The sequence below is a fragment of the Podarcis gaigeae genome (assembly GCF_964106915.1).
Source record: "Podarcis gaigeae genome assembly, chromosome: 7".
NCBI classification, from domain to species: domain Eukaryota; kingdom Metazoa; phylum Chordata; class Lepidosauria; order Squamata; family Lacertidae; genus Podarcis; species Podarcis gaigeae.
The window spans coordinates 45333499-45356338 of record NC_139683.1 but is presented as its reverse complement, the minus strand read 5'-3'; the positions used below and the strand labels follow the sequence as shown (position 1 = coordinate 45356338).

General features: G+C 43.4%; 1 protein-coding gene across 2 annotated transcripts in view; it reads left to right on the top strand.

The window, feature by feature from the left end:
- Window positions 1-22840, top strand: part of LAMA3 (laminin subunit alpha 3) — a 132649-nt gene that overhangs the window by 90510 nt on the left and 19299 nt on the right. For both annotated transcript variants that reach the window (XM_083748164.1, XM_083748163.1), the window contains 16 exons: window positions 1336-1386; window positions 2519-2670; window positions 4482-4592; window positions 5931-6042; window positions 8769-8936; window positions 10006-10202; window positions 11654-11770; window positions 12086-12240; window positions 13559-13700; window positions 14625-14724; window positions 15882-15998; window positions 16499-16678; window positions 17516-17658; window positions 18884-19063; window positions 22142-22293; window positions 22381-22543. In XM_083748164.1, coding sequence (XP_083604290.1) covers window positions 1336-1386; window positions 2519-2670; window positions 4482-4592; window positions 5931-6042; window positions 8769-8936; window positions 10006-10202; window positions 11654-11770; window positions 12086-12240; window positions 13559-13700; window positions 14625-14724; window positions 15882-15998; window positions 16499-16678; window positions 17516-17658; window positions 18884-19063; window positions 22142-22293; window positions 22381-22543 — 2240 coding nt within the window. The remainder of the gene's footprint in view (window positions 1-1335; window positions 1387-2518; window positions 2671-4481; window positions 4593-5930; window positions 6043-8768; window positions 8937-10005; window positions 10203-11653; window positions 11771-12085; window positions 12241-13558; window positions 13701-14624; window positions 14725-15881; window positions 15999-16498; window positions 16679-17515; window positions 17659-18883; window positions 19064-22141; window positions 22294-22380; window positions 22544-22840) is intronic.

Genomic DNA, 22840 nt, shown 5'->3' with positions numbered 1-22840 from the left:
TCAATCTATTATTCAATTTGGACAGCCTGAGACCATTTTTCTAACCACAACTAGCAAGATGGTCAGAAAGCAAACGAAGCCATGTTGGCCCATGGGGTCGGAGGAATCCAAAATCCACAGTCAGTGAGTGAGCAAGATTTTGAGTTCTCCAGAATACTTCATCAGGCCGGAAGTTCAGCTAAGTAGAGGGTGGGTAGGGCAGAGCCCAGAAGATGTCCCAGGTTGCAGTCTGATAGCTCACCATATAGAGCACCTGCACAAGTTCCTAGTTCCAGCCTAGGTAACTTTGGCATAGATGCAAGATATTCGTCCTTAATGTGAATTTACTGAGATTATCTGTATTTAGCCACAGCCTTAAAATAAAGATACAGACTCACTTGGATTAAGTTTGTTGGATTAGATGCTGTGCAGGTTTCAGGTTGCACCCAGGACTGTTGGAACAAAGGCACACAAAGTGATTAATTCCCCAGTTAACCCTGATTGGTCGCTAAAGGTAAAGGTAAAGGGCCCTTTGACTGTTAAGTCCAGTCGCGGATGACTCTGGGGTTGTGGCGCTCATCTCATTTTACTGGCCGAGGGAGCCGGCGTTTGTCCACAGACAGCTTTCCGGGTCATGTGGCCAGCATGACTAAGCCGCTTCTGGCAAACCAGAGCAGCACACGGAAACGCTGTTTACCTTCCCACCGGAGCGGTACCTATTTATCTACTTCCACTTTGATGTGCTTTCAAACTGTTAGGTTGGCAGGAGCAGGGACTGAGCAATGGGAGCTCACACCGTTGTGGGGATTTGAACCGCCAACCTTCTGATCTGCAAGCCCTAGGCTCTGTGGTTTAGACCAGTGTTTCCCAACCTTGGGCCTCCAGCTGTTTTTGGACTACAACTCCCATCATCCCTAGCTAGCAAGACCAGTGGTCAGGGATGATGGGAATTGTAGTTCAAAAACAGCTGGAGACCCAAGGTTGGGAAACACAGGTTTAGACCACAGCGCCACCCGCATCCTGTTTTGTCTCTAGTAAAACACACAATCTCCTTGTTAGGTAGGCAACAGAACTAAAGAGAAGTAGAGATTAATTTCAGATGGTGTCCTAGATAGAAACAAAAACAAAGGAAACTAAATTGAGTAGCATTTCCTAGTACCTGCCGGAAAAGTAACTCTTGAAAAGACAAGTTCCATCTTCCAGTAGTAGAAAACCTGCTAAGAGTTATGGTTAGTTTTCAGTGAATAAAGAGAGCATCCATTATATAGCGGTATCAGTTTTCAAAATCTCATGCCTAATATCTGTGTTGTATTATCATGTGATTGTAATTTGCTTCTTTTGCCCCCTAACCTCCAGAATGCATAAGCCAAGAACCGAAAGATATAGATCCTCAAGAAGATTGCGACTGTAAGTAATAATGCATGAGCAGTCTGGATGCTTGCTTATAGGGCTTCATTAAAGAGTCACCATTGTTTTAAATGGGAGACTGCAAAGGTCAACCCATGCTTTGACAGTGAACTTATTCAGAAATTCTTACACAGGGGTGGGGAACCCCTTGAGTGCAGCCTACAGTGCACTCAAATCTGTCTTGCAGCCCCTTCTCCTTTCATCTGCTATGAAGTGTGTTTTTAAAGAAGCCTTCATTCCTGCTGCGTCCTGTGCTAACCAAGGACACCAAATGAGCTAGAGGAGGAGAGACTCTGTGCTTCTGCTCTCCCCCTTTCCCTCTTTGTTGATTACAAAGGGCTAGTGCCTACTTTTTCACTGTGACTCCCCCCGCCCCCTGTGACCGTCCTTCGGTCCTGCTCCTCCAGTTTGCTTAGTTCCCTTTGTATCCAGAAGGAAAGACCTCCACAGGGAAGACTTCCCATTAGGACTGGGAGGTAGGAAGCGTGGAGGGGGGGAGTGGAGCATATCAGCTCCTCCCCCTTTCTGCTGATTACAAAGGGGACTCAGCATCTGCTTTGTGTGGATGAAGGTAGTGGTAGGAGTGGAGAAGGTTGTAGATGGATGAGTGTTGGAGTGTAGCTGTGTGTAGTTTCTGTGCTGTTGGATGTCTCTTTGTGGTATGCATGTGTGGGGAAAACCATGTACGCTACATTGAACTCCTTGGGGTTGGGATATAAATGCAATAAATAGGTGTGTATGTGTAGGAGAGAGAGAGGGAGAGAGAGAGAACATATGGGAGTGATGATGATCTTCAGAGAGTGTGTTTATAGTGCCACTGCTAGGATGCACCAGTGCACTTTTCCTGACAGACTACCTCTGATAGAATGCAGCTCTTGAGGTAAAGAATGCAGCTCTATCCTACTCTTAAGGAAAATTGACAGGGAGTAACTCTAAAATAAGTCAAGACATACTAGGGAGGGCCTCAGGATTTGGTTACTGCCTTAAATGCGCTTGAGCTTCCCCTGCCTTTGTTGTTCATTTATAGCAGTAGATGAGAGTTTGTGGAAAGGTGTTATTTTGGTGCTGTCATTCTCTGCCCATACAGCAAACTAACACTTTGCACTCTTTGGATGTGCTCTTTTCCATTCAGCCTGTGATAGCTGTGTAATTACTTTGCTGAAGGATTTGAGTACAATGGGGGACGAGCTCCGTCTGATTAAGTCTCAGATGCAAAACGTCAATGCCAGTGCCCACACATTGGGGCAGATGAAGCATCTGGAAGACCGCATCAAGGAACTGAAGGTAATGTTGAAAAGCTGGCATTTCCTTACAGGGCTGAGAGAAGAAATAAAGAAATAGGTTTCAAATTAACTACGCAATGTGATGACCTTTAGAAGCAGCTGGACGAGATCCACTTGTCTGTGACGTGATCCCATGTGGCTGAGGTTGTTCTGATGGAGCCAGTTGCATGGTTCTTTCCTGTGCCGGTTCTTTGGGAAAGGCCATGCCAGCCCAGTCCACATCGTCCTTGGGGTTCCCTTTTTGGAAAATTCAGTTAGTCACAGCATAGCTCAGTCTTCCCCAGACAGTGGTCTGAGGTGATGTGATGGGAGTTGTAGTCCAACAAGTTCTGGAGGGCAGGAGGTTGGGGAAAGCTGGCATAGTTGCATGGTTAGTGCCCGGCACTGGCAAGGGGAAATAACTGTTGCTTGCTATACTGGCTGCAGATTCATTGGTGAGCACAATTACCATACTGTTCCGTGTATATGATGAGGTTTTTTTATTTAAAAACTTTGTTAAAAATTGGGGGTTGTCTTGTACACAGATAGTGCATAGTGAGGGGCCATGAAATTGGTTGTTGCTGCGAGCTGGAGATTGTCAGTGGCTATTGGGCGAACCCGCCTTAAAAAAAACTCAACAACTCTGGCAATTCCCCCCCCCCTCCATTTTATGAATTTGGAGTCCCCCCAAATAAGGGGTGTCTTATACACGGGGGCGTGTTATACACAGAAAAATACGGTAAGTGCAGGTGCTTGTCTTTGAAAACCTACATTTTGTGGGACCCCGGTATCTGAAAGATTGTCTTCTCCCACATGAGCCTGCCCTAGGAACAACCAGCAGGGTAGGTGTCAACATAGCAGTGGGGCCTGCCAGAGCACTGGAATGCTGGCATCTGCCCAAGGGTGCCATATTTTGGAGCTGGGCCTGCGTGGAAAGAGGAGCTTCCCACCTTCTCTTGTTTCCAGCTCCCATCAGCCCCTATAAACAGCAGGAGCAGGAACAGTGGAGGAGACTCAAGGACTGGTGGTTTACCACCATGGCAAGCAGTGTTAGCACTGACCGTGACATGGACTATGATGGTTGCTGCTGGCCCGTCAGCAGCCACATGACTGCACATTGCTGACTTAGCAGCCCCTGTGACTCCACCGCCCAATACCCATCAGGTCCCCTCGCCTCAGCTGCTAGGCGTTGAACTGACAGAATTAATTAGGTCTGCGTAGTGCCATAAGGGACCTATTTATGCTCTGCTTTTTTGAAGGTAGGCTTAAGGCTTGTCTGTACGAAAGCTTTTCATGGCCCCAATTCATCTCTTTAGCACAAACCCATAAGTTGGGGAAGTAAGACACGCTGGGTGGTATTTTGTATGCTGTGTCCAAGTAGATTGTGGCTTTGCCTATCGTCCATCTCATCCTGCTATGGTGCCTGAACTGATATTCTGAATCTTTTCAGTCTGCCACATAAACTATTATTAGCGTGGGTTATAGACAAGCTAGATGCCGAATACTTTAAAGGCGTTGGATGCACCAGATCTTTGAATCTGTTCTGACTGGCACCAAAACTCTAAATACATTTTTTCTAGGAAGTAACAGCTTGCTCCAATGCATGTTTACTCTGAAGTACATCAAACCGAGTGTAATGAGAATTACTCCTACATGTATGGGTGTGATTGCAGCCTAAGTCTTTCAGTTGAATGTAAATGACCTATGTAAATGACTTAGGATTCCTGTCTAGGTAAAATATGTTTTTGGCCCAAACTCATGCTGAATTCAGATACAGTTTTCAGCTCAGTCAGACATCCCTTTTCCCCTCTTTTTGGTGGCCTTTCTTTTCAGATTCTGTTGAGCCGCTATCGTACTGTTATTACGACTCACGGCCCAAAAGTGGATGAACTGGAGACAGACCTGCTCGACCTTAACCAAAATGTTAATGCTCTAAAAGAAAAGGTGAGCTGTTTACCTTTTTATATATATATAAGAAGTGCTGGAATTTGCTGGTCAGGAAATGTCAGTGCCTTCACTAAAATTCTAATGGAAAGCCTAATTTCTGCCTGAAAGACTTTTGATCATGTATGGGGTATTAAATATCATTTACCTGTGTTGACTGTGAGGGATCCCAGCCAGAGGAAGCCCCCTTTCCCTTGCATCAACAGTTCTGAGGGAGCAGATTCTGAGTGGGGTTACCCACAAATGGCAAGTCATGTGGGCACTGCCAGCTGGTATTCTGCCCTGCCAATTAGCCGAGAAGTGAGAAACAGATGCCCAGGGAGGAGAGACAATAATAGCCACATAAGGTGATCAGAAGGAAATAAAAAAATGTGGTGTAAGGGGAGGAAAGAATGAAAGAGCACAGCAGAAAGAGGAGAGCTAACAGGGGAAAGGTGAGGAGAAGTGACAGACAGAAAGCTATCCTTCAGGAGGATAGAAAGAGAAGACAGGAAGACACAGGAAAGGAGGCCACCAGATAGCACACTGACTTGAACATCCCCAGACTGCAGCTACAGCAAAAAAGCTGGAAACTGAAGGTCTGAAGGCAGTGACATTAAAGAGCACACAATGGAAGAAAAATAAAGATGTGAGAGGGGTGAATTGGGTAGGTCTGCAACCTGGAGGGCAGATATCCCCCTTTGGGATCCCTATGATGAGATCCTACAGGCTGAACACTGTGCCAATATCCTGGTGGGGCTTATTTATAATCAAAGACCTAGCGCTCCCATTTAGGAACTGCCAGCATTTTCCAGAGGACACAGGTGGAGAGGTATCCCTGTAACTGAATATGTTGTTGAAAAGCAAAACCAGGAAGCTTCCAAGAAGATCCCAATTGTGATATTGCAGAGGACATAGCAGAACTAAAGATTAATTGTCCTTCTGCTTGGGGTGATCCATGCTGCCTGGACTACTCCACCATAGATAACTGAAGGAACTATGTATGTAGTTTGGGGAACAAAAGCATTTATAGCTATCAGAATAAATGACTGGTAAGCATTACATCTTGGCTTCCTCTTGATTCAGGGGGTCTGGATATGGATGAAACCAGGTTCAAGGTGTCCTGCACACTGAAGCCAAGGGCAACATGACACAAACACTTCTGATATTTCCTCTTGTAGAATCTTAAGAATGACCAGTAAATGTCAAATTCACCAAGTTTCTGAAATCTGTCATGACTTAACAAATTTTGTTAAGAATTTACTACTATCAGAAACATTGAATTGTAGTAGCAAATACTTTAAAAAAAACAAATATTGATTTGTGCTCTCTTGTTTTCAAACTCTTACCTCTTGTCAGGCTGAAAGCAATTACAAGAAAGCAGAGACACTGTTCAACAAATTTAGTAAGACTAATGAAAGGGGGAAAGACTTGATTTCCAAGATACAAAGTGTTGCCACCAATATTAACGGTAAGAGTAATTGCTGATCTCCTACATTATTTTATTAGATGACAATCCTGTTTTGTGGGGATAAATTCCAGCTGATTTAATTCACTATTGCAACTTGATATACCACGTTTCTCTGATTATGGAGTATTGTTATAAAAGGTGGGGTTTACTTGGACCAGTGGTACCAAATTGTATGGGAAACAGCCTTGCTAGAAAAGCTAACCAATAAACTGAAACTGACACGGGGACAAATAGAAGAGGATGCCTTCACCCCACAATATGGCTCCCCTTCATCACATACACAGGCCAACAAGACAACAACAAGAACCCACCAACAGCATACAAATCAAACTGTCTTACTTGGCCCAACAAGCCCTCCCCCCCAATGCAAACAAACCCCATTACAGACAACCAACCATACCCTGGACCTCAAACCTCTCTCACTATGAAGAAAATGTAACAAGCAAATAGAAAAAGAACCTATCTAGTTGACGCTGACCCAAAATCCCACACATACACTGTAAAAAATATGAATTTCACCACCCTCCCTCCTCTCCTCCCCAACCTTATACTGTAAGGTAAAGGTAAAGGGACCCCTGACCATTAGGTCCAGTTGTAACCGACTCTGGGGTTGCGGTGCTCATTTCGCTTTATTGGCCGAGGGAGCCGGCATACAGCTTCTGGGTCATGTGGCCAGCATGACTAAGCCGGTTCTGGCGAACCAGAGCAGCGCACGGAAACGCCGTTTACCTTCCCGCTGGAGCGGTACCTATTTATCTACTTGTACTTTGATGTGCTTTCAAACTGCTAGGTTGGCAGGAGCAGGGACCGAGCAACGGGAGCTCACCCCATTGCAGGGATTCGAACCACCGACCTTCTGATCAGCAAGTCCTAGGCTCTGTGGTTTAACCCACAGCGCCACCCGCGTCCCTTTACCTTATACTGTACTCAACACTAATGTCTCATAAAAAATGTGACGGATCTGTAAAAAAGACTGTGCAACTTGAAAAAAGAGACAAGGCATGTACTTTTGTAAGCCAATAAAATCTTTAATAAAATAAAATAACATAAACAAATAAAAGGTGGGGTTTATGAGCAGTGGCTTTAGATGTGCTTATTGATGAGAAAATCTTATGAATGATTATTGCCCTACATTAAGATCTGACATTATGCTTGCTTCAGAAGTATTATTGAAAATGGCATCTTTGTGGTAATTCTCCTCCCCCAATTTGTAATGTGTAGAATGGATTGAGGAACCTCAGGCCTGGTGGCCAAATGTGCCCACCTCCCACACCTCTTTGTCTAGGCCTCAAAACTCTTCCTAGGCCATACTCTTCACTGGCCCTGCTTCGCGCCCAGACTACTTTTGCTTTATTGCAATTGCAATTTAACTCAGATAGTTCTATTCCTTGTCTGGATCGAGGATAAAGGAGAGTATACGAATATGTATATAACTATCCTACTGTCCTAAAGTAACTTTCACATTTGTTGCTTCAACTGCTTTTGCCTCTGACTCTCCCCACCACGAGCTTGTTGCCCAGAAGGGAATGCCGCCCTCAAACTGAAAAACATTCCCTACATCTGATATAGAAGTTCAAATCCCATGGATTTCCCTCATGATGCTGCCCTGCCCTGCTAGGAGCTGCCAAAAAGTGAAGGTGTCTAGGAAGATGATCTGTGCAGTAAAATACTCTTAAGTGATTCTCAAACTTCTTTCTCTGGGTCACACTTTCAGAATAAACATCTAATTTTTTTATTGATAAGAAATACATTGGAAAACAAAAAGAAACAATTCCAAAGCAGTGCTTGATTTATAACATAGAACACAACTGCTTTATAATATAATCATAGGACACCACATAGTATAAAACAATACAGCTGCATAAGAACATGAATCATCCCCTGAACACTTGATGCTCTTGCTCTCATTTTTAGAAGAGATCTATCCATATTATGAATGAATGAATGAATGAATGAATGAATTAATGAATTAATAAATAAATAAATGCTATTTTATACTGCAATGAAATGTGCAAATGTTTCTTTGTCCTTGAATCTTCCTGCCACACTTGCCATCTCCTCCTGCCACACCCTTTGAGAACCACTGCTTTTAAGTAGAACAGCTAAGGAGTGGACAACTCACCAGGGGAAAGTTGTTTTGGCATCATTCCCTTGGCAAGATAGACATAAGCACTCACCCCAGTTCCTTACTAAATAAGTGGGATATAATCTGCATGTTAAAAAGCAGGTTAACACCCCACCCCACCCCGACAACAGTCAAAGTGATCCAAAGGCAAGGGCTGTTTTGAGAGCCAGTGTGGTGTAGTGGTTAAGAGCGGTAGTCTCGTAATCTGGGGAATCGGGTTCGCATCTCCGCTCCTCCACATGCAGCTGCTGGGTGACCTTGGGCCAGTCACACTTCTTTGAAGTCTCTCCGCCCCACTCACCCCACAGAGTGTTTGTTGTGGGGGAGGAAGGGAAAGGAGAATGTTAGCCGCTTTGAGACTCCTAAAGGGGAGTGAAAGGCGGGATATCAAATCCAAACTCCTCCTCTTCTTCTTCTTCTTCTTCTTCTTCTTCTTCTTCTTCACTAGGATCATTTGATGGATTATTTCTGCATCATTGAATATGTGTTGAATGGAAAGTAGAACCTTTCAGGTTAAGAAAAGAAAACAACACAACACATGGCTCTGAGAAAAAGTATCTGTCAGAGTATTTTGTTCATCTGTGTTTTTTCCTTGTCGTAGTTCTCCTGGATCAGATAACTGGTACGTCTACAGCAGCAACTCCTTCACCTTCAGGAGATGGTGCCAAAGAGCTGGCTCAAGCTCAGCGAATGATTAACGAGATGAGAAACCACAATTTTGAGCAACAACTAACCGAAGCAGAAAAGGAGAAAAGAGATGCCCAACTTTGTAAGAGCGTAAAGACTGTATGCATAGATCCTGGGATAGAAATGACTCTAAGTAGATTTGCTAGAATGAAGAGGACTGTTGTCTCTTTGTAAATGCCCAGTGGAGTTGTAAACAACGTGGAACTGAAAGTGGTCTTATCATGTACGATCATTCTGTAGCTAACATGAGGTGGAGAAGAGGAAGGTGAAGGCTTGGGGACAGGAGTACAGATGGTAGGATCAGAAAATGCTAGACCAGGAAGAAACTTTCTGAGGTGCATAAGTCCAAGGAGCAGGTTAAACAAATCCTTTTGGTTGGATTTGGGCCTATAAGCTTTGCGCTTTAATTTTTGCATTTCAAGAAGTCAAGGTGAGAACTTCTTTTCTCTCTTCAAAACCAGCAAGCAGTGCTATGTAATGTCCACCCCTTTTTTTTCTCACTTTGCCCGCAACAGATGTGTATTCATCATTTGTTGCTACACAATTTAATAAAGAAATTGTGGAGAGAATGGAAATACTTAATGATGGCAGGATCAGTACAAGAAAATCACGTTGTACATAGTACATTCTGGGTGTCCACTAAAGGTCTTCATGTGAATTGTAGCAGTAGCATAATTTTGCATTGCATTATTTTAGTTACTTTAATGTAAGTCAGCTGAAACACTTCTTTATTCACTAAGACTTTAGCCTGACAAATGTCATTACATCATGTTATGGCAGGCAAATTAAAGAAGAATAATGGATGTTTCCCTTCCTGTAGTCTCACTAGTCCAGTCACAGATGGTTAATCTCTGTCTGCCCCAATCAGGTGCCCTCCAGATGGTTCAGACTGCAATTTCCATCATTCCCAACCGCTGGTCATGTTGGCTGGGGCTGATGGGAATTGGTCCAAAGATCTGGAGAGCACTAGGTTGGGAGAGAACGTTCCAGATTATTAAAATCCACTCATTGGCAAGACCAGAACAGGACTAGGGCCCAGAAAGGACTTAAGCTGGGTGGATGCTATCCCCTTATAGCAGTATGGATAATCAAATTCATCCTTATTTTGCTATCCGATAATCAAACTTTATCCATTCTAATTCTCTCCATAGTGCTGGAGCGTGTAAGGACTGAACTACAAAAGCACCAAGCAAAAAACCAGGGACTTATTAAAACTATAAGAGAGTCATTAAATGAGTATGAATCCAAGCTCGAAGACCTTCGGATATCTTTGGAAGAAGCAAAAGAGCAAACAAAGCTAGCTGAAAATTTAAATGGAAATAATCAACTCCTTTTGGAAGATGTTAAGGTGATACCACTTTTATTTATTTTCTTTTTCTTTTTTAAAAAAATATTTAATAGATGAAGAATATGTGAAATTCCAAGTCGTTTTATCTGGCCTTATCAATAATCTCTCTCAAAAGGATACTGTGAAAGGCTGATGGAATAAGAAACTGCTGCTTTATTTTGCTTTTTGTTTCTCAATAAAGAAACAAAGTTTAGTTTCTCTGGAACAGTTATATGAGGTGTAATTTAATTGTTCAGCCTGCCCAGACCTATTCTTTGTCCTGAAATTACCTGGGATGACCCAGTGATACACAGACATGTCATAAATTGTTCTATCCTGTTCTGCTTTACTTTTGTGCCAAATGCCTATACAGGAAACAGTTACCAGCAGGTAGGTAGTTAATGAGTTAACTATTAATAATAATAGTAATCGTTTCTAGTTTAGGAAATAATTATCCAGAAATTTCAGGATAGGATAGTCTTCAGTTTTACAGCAATACCTTCACTTGAAAAATAGGTGCCGTGCTCACCATGAAGTTGTTACAGTAAGTAACACACTTTTTAACAAGAAGAGATGCCGGTACTGCGTACCCTTGAGTACCCCCTGGGGCACTGGATGTGAGTGAGGAAGGGCTTTCTCCTTCCCTAATCCTGGACCAACCCTTCTTGGCTTTCAGGAAGCAGGGTCCAGAACTGTAGAGCACTGATAAGGAACCCCTGCAATGGCTGCTGTAGAGTGCTAATAGGCATAAGCTGCAGTCCTATATGCACTTACCTGGGAGTCAGACCCAATGAACTCAGTGGAACCTAAATCTGAGTAGACCGTGCAAAGGCTTGCACTACGAATTTTCTATGTCCTCCTCCCTTCAGTTAGGGTTTGCAGGATTCCTAATCAGAATCTTTACTTCTACATGCCAGGTTACATTGGCTATGCAGCTGTGCCTTTAAATACAAAGCTGTCTGCTTGTATTGTACACAAAGTGGCAGTGGGAGTGGTGGTGGTACTCCTGGCCTGGATTATAAACCATGGGAGGGGGGGGCTTTAATATTTTGTCCATACTATGGTTCTGAACTGAATAAGAGCCCCATGCCTGTAATTTGCATTAGGTGAGGAAAGTCTCATTTGCTTCAATGGGAACTTCTTCCCTATGCAAATTGCAGGCATGGGTCCCAATCCAGATTAGGCAATTCATGCCAAAAACGAAAACCCTTCACTTAAAGCTATGATTTAGTAGATGGTGTAACATGTTGATTGGCCCTAAGACACATGCTTGATTAAGGATCAGCCTGCCTTTGGGTAAATGCAACCTGACCATTAAACAAGTTATACCTTTCCCCAAATTGCACTTGCACCTGGAGACACCCTATGGCTAGATAGTGCCCCTTGTTACTATTCAGAAAGCTATGTTACTTATATCTCTGCCAATGAAAGCTGCATTTAAAAATTGAGTCTCCTCTTCATTTCTTTGTCAGAAACGGATTGATGCAATGACTAAACAACAGACCAATATCTTGGATCTTCTGAGTTCTGCTGAAGCATCATTTTCTCAAGCAAACAGTGTGTTTGGCTTGCTGCAGAAGAGCAAAGAGGTACTGAAGAAGTAATGCTTTAATTCTGTGAAGAGAGAGAGAAATCATTGTAATGGAAATAAAAATCTATTGCAAGTAATGATTTGATTTTGTAGGCGGTAATAGCTGCTCACAAAATACAAGTTATATGTTGAAAACATTTCCCCCCATTTCTGTCTAATCTTTTGTGCTTAATCCTCTGTGCTGTGCTCAAAGCACCAAGATTTGCATGAAAAGCTGAAGCACACAAAAGACAGAATTGCCATTTATTTCCTCTGCTTTTATAAATCTGTCTGGGTCACAGCAAATAAAGTGACATTTGCCTTCAAACTTCAGGAATATGAAAACTTAGCTGCCCAGCTGGATGGCGCAAGGAAGGACCTAAGTGAAAAACTGAAGAGCCAGTCTTTATCGGCCAGCAAGGAACCTCTAGTAGTAAGAGCAGAAGAGCATGCCAACTTTTTACAAGACCTGGCAAGAAAACTGGATGAGTATGTTTTCATTTTTGCAGATGAATAGCTAGATACCATGTATCTTGCTAAAGAGCATTGTATACTGTATTGTGCTAAAGGTAAACGGCAAAGGCAAAAGAAGAGGAACTTGTTATTTATATGTGAGAGCTGATTCATGGATCAAATGGGAGAGGTTCTTATACTGAATCATGTTCTAAACCCCTTTTCCTGCCCTTCAAGCCCACACTAGCGGGAAGGAAGGTGAACATGCAGACCCAGCTCCATCAGCCAGCATGGTAGGACAAATGTCAGGGTCCTAAAGGACCCACCACAACTGACACCAGTCTCTTTTTTTGTGTCCTCCTGCCTTTTGAAGTATTTGGGGCCCAGCATTCTAAAGAAAAGAGGTAGTTGCAGCCTCTTCCATGTTTAATTTCTGTGGCACCCCTGATATAGGGACCAGAGGCATTCTGAGGAAATTAAGATGGCAGCTGCTTCACCTGGAGCTTCCCTTCAGAGCACTGGGTTGCCTCCTGCAGCCCCTTCCCACTTGTAGGGTGGGGATGGGGAACCAGGGCGGTACTTGCCCAGGGTCCCATAAAACTGGTGCCAAACCTGCAGGCATGCTCCCTTCAGATGACACCTATGTATCAGTCACTTTCCAGAACATGACCATATCTTTAGAATGCCAGAGGGGTTCTGATTTTTGACTGAATCTACACATTGCACTGTAAATTTGCCAGCCTAAATTAAACACGGAACCAGCTAAAGGGAAGCATGCTTAAGTCTCACTGCTTTCAGTGGGAAAGGAAAGCCAGCATTTAACTAGATGGAACTGGTGGGATTTGAAAGTGTTTTGCTTTGACCAGGAGTGCCAGCCTGGCCCCATGGGTACCCGGAGCCGTGGGTGTCATGCAGTGTGCATGGCCCTGGCACTGAAATTTGTGGGTGCTTGGGCACCCAGGGAGTTGGCACCTATGGCTTTGGCTGCCTCTCATTCATTCTCTTCTTTCATAAAAGTGTGTTTGTGTGTGTTTTTCAGTTTTAAATTCTGATTTAAGAGCTTACCTTTGCGGCTTTCATGTAAACATTTCTTGGGGATTGGGGTGGTGTCTTTTATCTACAGCCTCATAAGAATTTCCTGATGAATTTGCAAGGTAAAAAAGGAACTTCAGCAGCAGAGTGTCCCTACCCAAAAAGGGCGCCTTAAAGTACCATTTGTTGGACCACTTGTGTTATTATATGGTGTCTATTTTTCTGTTGGGCATTTATGAGCAAATGCCACCAAAAGAGCAATCAAAAATATTTTCACCATACATAGTCCAGATTGCTAGATTTTCTGCTTTTCTCCCCACAGGATCAAGAAAAATGTCAGCGATGACGAGCTGGTGTCCTGTTCTGTGGCAGCAGCTACTGCCTACGATGACATTATTGATGCCATCAAAGCAGCAGAGGTTGCTGCCAACAGTGCATCCAATGCTGCAGACTCAGCTTTATCGGTAAGAGTATTCTGAAATCACATCAGAATTGTTTTTTAGCCATTGGATTTATTTCATCTTATTTTAAATAAAATGTGCAGCCCTTAAGGTACAACCTGACAGCCTGCCTGTTAGCTGAAGTTAGCCTTGGAGGAAAGCTTGCTTCCACCTCTCCTCTTCCAGAATCTCTTTGGTCCCACCCCTCTCTCCTGCCTGCTGTCACCAGGATTCCTGTTGGGCCTCATAGCAGGTGAGAAAGGAGAATGGGCAGAGGAACCGCTGAAGCACCAGAGTGGGAGACACCGCCCTGCTCCTTCTTGTTGTCTCTGTTCTCTTAAGGTGCTTAGGCTAGAACATGGCAACTCTTAACTGGGTATTTAGAGGGCTTATATTCAAATTCACAGCTTAGTATCTTGCATGATTTGGAATGCTACCGTTGCAAATATGCTACACACATACGGGTTTGTTTGTTTGTTTAATGCAGTTAAAAGCAGTGATTGATTGATGAAAAGTGAGTTAATAGCACTCCAGACTCATCAGGGAGATAGAATGGGAAGCTTTGATCCTAATCTTACATACCTGAGGGCTGCCTACATTTTGTTCAGCTCAGCTGTGATTTTTTTTTAATAAAAAAGACACCATCTCATTTCATCATTACTTTAGATATTATAGACCTAATCCAGGCAGATTCACAATAGGTTCCAAGGCAGCACTCTGACAATTCTCCAAGCATCTCATATTCTGAATAGGGCTTGCATGGAAGTATCTTTAAAATGAATGGGGATTGCACAGTAGCAGATGTTCATGGATTGCATCCAACAAAAATAGAAAACACCTGGCAGAGATTAAATCCTCTTGATTGTGTGCACTGACTCCTTTGACTTTTTTTTTATGTATCCTACCTCCCTTATATGAAGACTTTACATGGCAATGCTTCATTTTCAGACAGTGGAGAGAAAAGACCTAGCTGGAAGTGCCAAGAGACTGAAGACCAACAGCGGCAATCTGTTAAACCAAGCACAGGCTGCACAAAAGACCTTACAGGGTATCTTGAAAAGCAAATAAATAATGTGCAGGTTCATAAAAGTTTTGCCACCATTCTGGTATTGTTGCTTCATGTCTCATTAAGGGTTGAGTTGCACCATCTTTATTACTGCAATGTTAATGGTGAAAGACGTTAGTATGAAACTGGCAGTTTTCAGATGAGCCAATAACAAAGTAACAGTATCAGATGAAAGACTGGCTCGTTTTGAAGAGTGGGTGGCTTTGGTTACTTGGGAACAATTTTGGAGAAACAGATCTCTCCGCTTTGAAGTGGTAAAAGTAATGTTTGAGGGCTTTACCACTTTAGAAAGCATTACAGCCTTACAACCTTTCAAAGCTGGGAATGAGACAAATCTAGGCAATGCAACAATATGATCTGGCCTGCAGTAATTTTAACAAGATGAAATCAAAGTCAAGGAGGGAAATTGCATGTAGCTTGATCAGCATGCTTCTTGACTCATGAGAAAAAGGATATCATTCAAAAAGGGTTGGGAGTCATATATATTTCTGTTTGAGGGATTTGTGCAACATCCTGATTGATACCTACTTTATTGCAGACCCTGACCCACCAGGGATCAGGGGTGTGCAGCCAGAAATACTCCCAGTGCCCAGGATGCTATATGCAGGATTGAGGGATTCTGAGAATAGTTGGGTTTCAGTGATTAAAATCATGCAGTTCCAGTCCGCTCATAAGACATGTGGCACCCTCATCACTGTTATTGGCTATTAAGGAGTAATATGTAATAGGATTCCAAATATCTCTGTCCTGCTTAGTTCTCAGCTAGTTGCTTTTAGGCAAGTAATAAAATCCGTTTGGAGCTTTTTTGAAAGGGTAATTCTTCCTGTATTCTACTACTTACAACCTGATCCCATAGAAAGCTATTATCTGGTTGCAGAATATTGGGTTTTTAATGCAGAATTACAAGTTTACTGAGTATACCCAATGCTCACCCATCTCCAAAGTCAAGTGTAAAGGTGGCCATTTGATGTGCTTATATTAGGATTGAATTTGGCTGTGATGGAGTTGCTTTCCTCCTCCTGTTGAAAGACTAGAGAACAAAGAAGTGAAGCTTCACCAGAAAATGATCCAATCCATAGTTATCAGACTGATTTAACACTTGGTTGGTTGGTGGTTTTTGTGTGTGTGTGTTTTTACAGACATCAGTCCCACTCTTGATGACTTAAAGAGCAGACTTGAGGTTGCTGAGCACAAGAAAAATGTGATAAAGGCAAATCTTACAAGCTTTCAAAACGACCTTCAGGGGATAAATAAAGGTAAATAATTTGATGTGGACTTCCAATGCTGTATATTTTGTTCTGCATTTCTTATTATGCCAAGCAACTAATCCCTGGCCCAACTTTCCGCAAGCAAAATCCTCCCTTCTGCCAACCACCCAAACCCCCACCAATTTTAGCAATTGGCAGAAAAATAAGTGAGAGATTGCGTCCTGCACTCTCTCCCCAGTCATCAGATCAATCAACTGATGAGTGGGGAGGAGGTATTCCCTTAAGATGATCTGCAGGAATTCGCCACGTAGAGCCGGGGGGCTGTGTGCAAGAGGGTGCAGAGGCCAAGACCATCGGCCTGCAGGCCCTGGAGGGTTGGCCAAGGGTAACTGTGGCCCTCAGACAAAAAACGTTAGACAGCCCTTGCCTTGTAAATAAAAAACAGCCCTACCCAAATGGGGAAGGAAAGATAATAAGGAGCAAAATATGTGGTCATATAGAAACCAGTCACATATTTGGATTTTTGTGCATCTTTTCCTTTCCTCTAGATGACACAGACGGCTTGATTACAAGTGCAAAGAACATGGTCAAAAATGCCAATGACATTACTGCTAATGTTCTCACGGAACTGAACCCAATTAAAGAAGATGTGGAAAAGATCAAGATTTCCTATGGAAGCACACAGAGCTCTAACTATAACAAGGCTTTGAATGATGCAAACAATACAGGTAGGCAGTTTGTTTCTTCCATGGGCCTCTTCCAGCCTTTCAGGAGTGATATCAGCATTTCTTTTGGAGGGGAGAACTAGGCCATGTTGCTGTTGTTGAATATTCTTTCACAACTTGCTAAATATAGATGTTATAAATCTGGTTATTGCTGGGAATTCCTAGAAAAGGTCCTCACCCAAAGTCTTTTCTTAAGTCTTGGGGCACTTCCAGACTGTCACTGTTTTGTGAGTGGGATTCACTCTCAAGACTGGCAAATAATTCAGGTCATACAGTTAAGTGGATTAGATGCGCAAAAAAGCTCTTTCCAATTTTTATTTTTATTTTAAAGTAAGGAGCACGATGGGAAATGAAAGGAAAATGTACTGGAAAGCAAGGGATAACAATTGCTTTACTTAATGTCGTACAACCATCCCCACTACCCCTCAAACAGCAGGATAAACATTAAATGAATAGGTTGTCAGGAAACTACCCTGGTATGAATTGAGTGTGCCCCATTATACAGTGGTACCTCGGGTTAAATATGCTTCAGGTTACATACGCTTCAGGTTACGGACTCCGCTAACCCAGAAATAGTACCTCAGGTTAAGAACTTTGCTTCAGGATGAGAACAGAAATCGCGAGGCGGTGGCACAGCAGCAGCGGGAGGCCCCATTAGCTAAAGTGGTGCTTCAGATTAAGAACAGTTTCAGGTTAAGAATGGACCTCCAGATCGAATTAAGTACGTAACCGGAGGTACCACTGTATTCCAGCAGTTGCAGATTACATGACTAATATTTTGCATTTTAGTACATAATGCTTCCCTCGTGTCACTAAAAAAAATAAAAATCCTATCCACAGTAAAGAACTTGACAAACATCCTTCCAGATCTGTTTAACAAGATTACACGCATCAATGAACAACTTATGCCAATAGCTAACATATCGGAGAATATAAACCGCATCAGAGAGCTCATCCAGCAAGCAAGAGATGCTGCTAACAAGGTATGTGGCTTGTGGCAGAATCTTCCATAGCTTCTTCTTTCTGTCCTCTTTTGCTACTTGTCATCACATGTTCGCCCAAGAAAGTTGCTTCATGCCCACGCTCACATATTTTATTATTGTCACACAGGTGTATTTAGTGAAACCTTTAATAAAGAGAAATAATTTATTCTTTAGGTCTGCCCAGAGAGCAATTTCCCCCAGGACAGGTTTGATGCTGAAAAGCCAACTGGACATCATCATCATCATTATTCTTATTCTTATTTTATTTATACTCCACCTTTTTCCCTGATTGGATTCAAAGCAGCTTACATATTAAAAAGAGAACCACTAAAATTATAATAAAAAAGTAAACATTGTTAGAAGTAAAGCTATATACATATATAAAATCTCTTTAAGCCATACAATTACAATTAAAAAACACAGTATGGCACCAGCCCAGTCATTAAAAGCAGTCAGTTCACAAAAGCATTGGGGCAAAGATGCTGCTGTAAAAGGGTGTCAGCTTGGGTATCCTGCTAATTTGTGGCGTGTTGTTTTGAACTCCCATGGGTCATGATGGAGAGAAATTGCTTTTGAACAGACTGGAAGCATCAGAAAGCTCTCTCTTCATCATGTGCAAGCATCACACAGGGAAGCTTGAGCTTAATGGCATTATCTCAGTTCCCTAATCCATGTTCATAGGAATCTACCCTTGTGGAGCAGGCAAGATGCCCCAGAGAAGGTACAAGAATTAAGTTCTAATATGGTTCACTAATTGAGTAAGAACCATTACTTACATGCTTAAAAATGTTCCTGTGCTTACCAATGTAAGTCACAAGGAAAACCAGTATTTTCCATGGGTACATGGTGCAAACATATCCTACAGGCCCACAGTAACAGGGGGAGGTCTGAAAGAGGAGCCTGTTCTACACATATAAGGTTCCTGGTCACATAGGCTACAAACTGTATAGGGAGCCCATGTATGTAGGGTAGACTCCTCCCTCCAGACACACACACACAAAACATGGGTGGCAGAGGGAAGCAAGAGGGATACAAAAGCTGGTGTGGGCCAGTGAGCACTCTCCCAGCCACACAGTGATAACTGAGAATGAAATGTCCGAATAGGACTGTAGTTGTTTACATATATTAAGGCTGTTGCATGGCTCCCGAGAACTTAAGTCAAAATTGCATGTCTGTTTTGATTCCCATATGATTTTTTAATCATATTCATTTTTATTTTTAATAGGTTGCTGTTCCCATGAGGTTCAATGGCAGTTCTGGGGTTGAGGTCCGGCCTCCAGATAACCTTGATGACTTGAAAGGCTATACTTCTCTTTCTTTGTATCTGCAAAGGCCTCTCTCACGATTGGATAGCCCACGGCGGCAGACGTCCAACATGTTTGTCATGTACTTGGGTGACAAGGATGTAAGTATTCGTTTCTTGTCTCCATTATTTTTATTAATATTTATTACGCTATTCACCCATCATTATGAACAATGGGTTGTAAATATCTGAGCAGCTGTTCAAATAATTGAATTACTTTGATAAAGTGAGTATCTCTGCAAAAAGCAAACAAAACAAAAAGTCTATGTGAATTCAGTTCTGCCAAGTTGTTTATTTTATATAGTTTTAGGTGGCAATTTTTTCAATTTTTATTTTATGTGAGATACACGCAGTTTTATGTGGCCATTTGGAACCAAATTAGCCTTAAAAAGCAAATGTGGTTTTAATTTTCAATCCATTGATAATTTGAAAGCTTGCAGTCCCATTGTAAATAAAGGCCCATTGTGTTATAATTTAAAATTACATTTCAGGAATTTAAAAAACAATAAAGGGATAATTTTATTCTTATACCTTAGAAACCCACATATGTAAGTAGTTTGTGTATCACTGTGTGAATGTGTTCCACTTTTTGACTATAATATTAGCTGAAAGTGGAGTGACGGTTACATCTTTTAAACATGCACAGACATGGCTTATTAACTTAATTTGGGGTGGCAAATGTGAATGGACATCGGACTATTCTATCTAACAGTCAATTAACTGAAAGTGGCTTGTCTGCCCAGGCATAGTAGGCTGCGGCTGGTGGGGGCCAAGGCACGGGAAGATGCAGTAATCACGACAAGCATTTTGGGATTAAACAGGCCACAACTTTAATGATTGCAGATGTCAGTAGGCATTGGGTGTATATTCTGAATCATCCAGCCCATCTGGATTTGGCAGGGTTAATCCTAGGTGAAGGACCACCCTTTGACGTATATCAAATTGGGGCGACTCCTCCAGAATCATCATTTGGGGTGGGGGTGCTATGGCCCATCATTCCCTGCCTGGGCATCTGGACAGAAACATGTTCCTCTGGACTCCCTTAATGAGGTACCCTGATTCTTGGGAGCAGGGGATGGGACTCCCAACCCCCCACTCCCTTCCCTTCCAACACAATGTCTTATCCACTAGCAAGTTGTGACAATAGCTATGAGGTAGGCAAAAGCCTCAGATAGGCCAAATTGGCTTAGATAATACAGTGGTGCCTCGCAAGACGAAATTAATTCGTTCCGCAAGTCTTTTCGTCTTGCGAGTTTTTCGTCTTGCGAAGCACGGTTTCCCATAGGAATGCATTGAAAATCAATCAATGCGTTCCTATGGAAACCGCCTTCAGACCAGGTCCGGGGACAGTCTGTCCCCCGACCTCTTCTGAAGGCCGGCGGGGGGGGGGGGGCGAAAGTCTTTGCTTCCCCCCCACCTGCCTTCTCCGCTGTCCGGGGCGATCTTAAAATGCTTTTAAAAAGCATTTTAAAATCCCCCGGGAAGGCAGGCAGGGGGGACAAAGACTTTTGCCCCCCACCCGCCTTCAGAAGAGGTCCAGAGGGCTCTCCAAGCTGCGGATAGCAGCCTGCTGCCCCGCGCGAGGGGCAGACATTAGCAGCTTGGGGAGCCCTGCAGGACTTCCCCGCAGGGCTCTCCAAGCTGCGGATAGCAGCCTGCTGCCCCGCGCGAGGGGCGCTCTTAAGCAGAGCGCCCCTCGCGCGGCGCAGACATTCGCAGCTAGGGGAACCCTGCAGGACTTCCCCGCAGGGCTCTCCAAGCGGCGAATGTCGGCCCCGCGCGAGGGGCGCTCTGCTTAAGAGCGCCCCTCGCGCGGGGCAGCAAGCTGCGCACCTTCCCCTCTGTTCCCGGACCTGTCCTGAAGGCTTGCGGTGGGAGGAGGGCTTTCCTCCCCACCGCCAACATTCAGAATGCTGTTCTGAATGTTGGCGGTGGGGAGGAAAAACCCTCCTCCCACCGCAAGCCCCGGGAACAGAGGAGAAGCGCTGCGCACCTTCCCCTCTGTTCCCGGACCTGTCCTGAAGGCTTGCGGTGGGAGGAGGGCTTTCCTCCCCACCGCCAACATTCAGAATGCTGTTCTGAATGTTGGCGGTGGGGAGGAAAAACCCTCCTCCCGCCGCAAGCCCCGGGAACAGAGGAGAAGCGCTGCGCACCTTCCCCTCTGTTCCCGGACCTGTCCTGAAGGCTTGCAGTGGGAGGAGGGCTTTCCTCCCCACCGCCAACATTCAGAATGCTGTTCTGAATGTTGGCGGTGGGGAGGAAAAACCCTCCTCCCACCGCAAGCCCCGGGAACAGAGGAGAAGCCCTTCGCGCCTTCCCCTCTGTTCCCGGACCTCCCACCGCAAGCCTTAGGACAGGTCCGGGAACAGAGGAGAAGGCGCGCTGCGCTTCCCCACTGTCCCCGGAGATTTCCCTATGGGCTTTCGTCTTGCGAAGCAAGCCCATAGGGAAATTCGTCTTGCGAAGCCGCTAAAAAATCGGAAAACCCTTTCGTCTTGCGGGTTTTTCGTTTAGCGAGGCATTCGTCTTGCGGGGCACCACTGTAATTCCTCCCTGGCCAAATAGTTCCCTATGGACCTTCTTGGATGTTAAGATCAACAGAAGGGGCCCTATTGGTAATTTGGCCACTCTCAGAAGTTTGGGTTTTTGTGACCTGGAGAGGGCATTCCCTGTGGCAGTCCTTAAGTTTTGGAATTCCATTCCCACAGAGATGTATCTGACATCTCTGTGGGAATGGAATTACCTTCATAATGTAGTTCACATAATATATTGCAGATGCACATTTTTACCCTTTTGACACATGAGATAAATATTCTCAATTCTTGTGACTGTAATTTGTTTGAATACTTCTGGAACCCATGGTGAAAGGCAAGTAAGAAATAAAAATATAACCAGAAGGCTCAAAACTATAGTTCCAATTCTTTCTTGGAGTTGGTGTGCCACTTTAACTGGCCTAGAATTGGTTTATGCTTCAAGTTATAAATGACACCAATTGGCAGCTGCCATCTTGAGGCAAATGGCAGCTTTAGGAGGGTAATTTTCACTGGGACAACAAAATAGGTAGAAAAGGTTGGGTGAGGGGAATGTACTCCCTGTGCACAGCCTAACAGTCACAAACAACTGAATAAATCAATGTGAAGCCAGCTTTCTTAATTAAGAATTATTTTTTTTCATGTTTAGAGTTCCAAGGACTACATAGGCATGGCTGTCCGCGATGGCCGTCTCATTTGCGCCTATAGTTTAGGGGGCGATGAAGCCGAAATACGGGTGCCTGAATCGGTGTTTGAAAGCGATACCAAGGATGCAATTTTGGATCGTGTGCAGTTTGAAAGGTATGGGACTCTATAAAAAAAATCCTTCCCGATCTTTTTGTGGGCTTAGGCTGAGATATTCAAATTTTGTCCCCTTTTTTTTTTTAGGATTTACCAGTATGCAAAATTGAATTACATTCAAGGTGCAACCTCTCCTTCACCATCAAGCTTTGGGCCTTTTGATGACAGCAGTGGAAACAGCCATACTCTTCTCAACCTGGATCCTGACAATGTGGTCTTCTACGTTGGAGGATATCCATCAGATTTTATAGTAACGTGTTTAAAACTATAAATATTGTGTGTGTGTGTGTGTGTGTGTGTGTTGTAAATCAAGTGCTGATACTCCAGATTAGTCTTTCAATATCATACTTGCTTCACAAAAAGGACCTAAGCAATAACAACCCATAACTTATTGTTATTATTAATATTCTGCTGGGAGCTGCCAAGAGTGGCTGGGGAAATCCAGCCAGTTGGGTGGGGTATAAATTATTATTATTATTATTATTATTAGTCATTATGAGATATATATCCTAGGTGGGTTTCAAAAAATCAAACCAATTTTTGCATT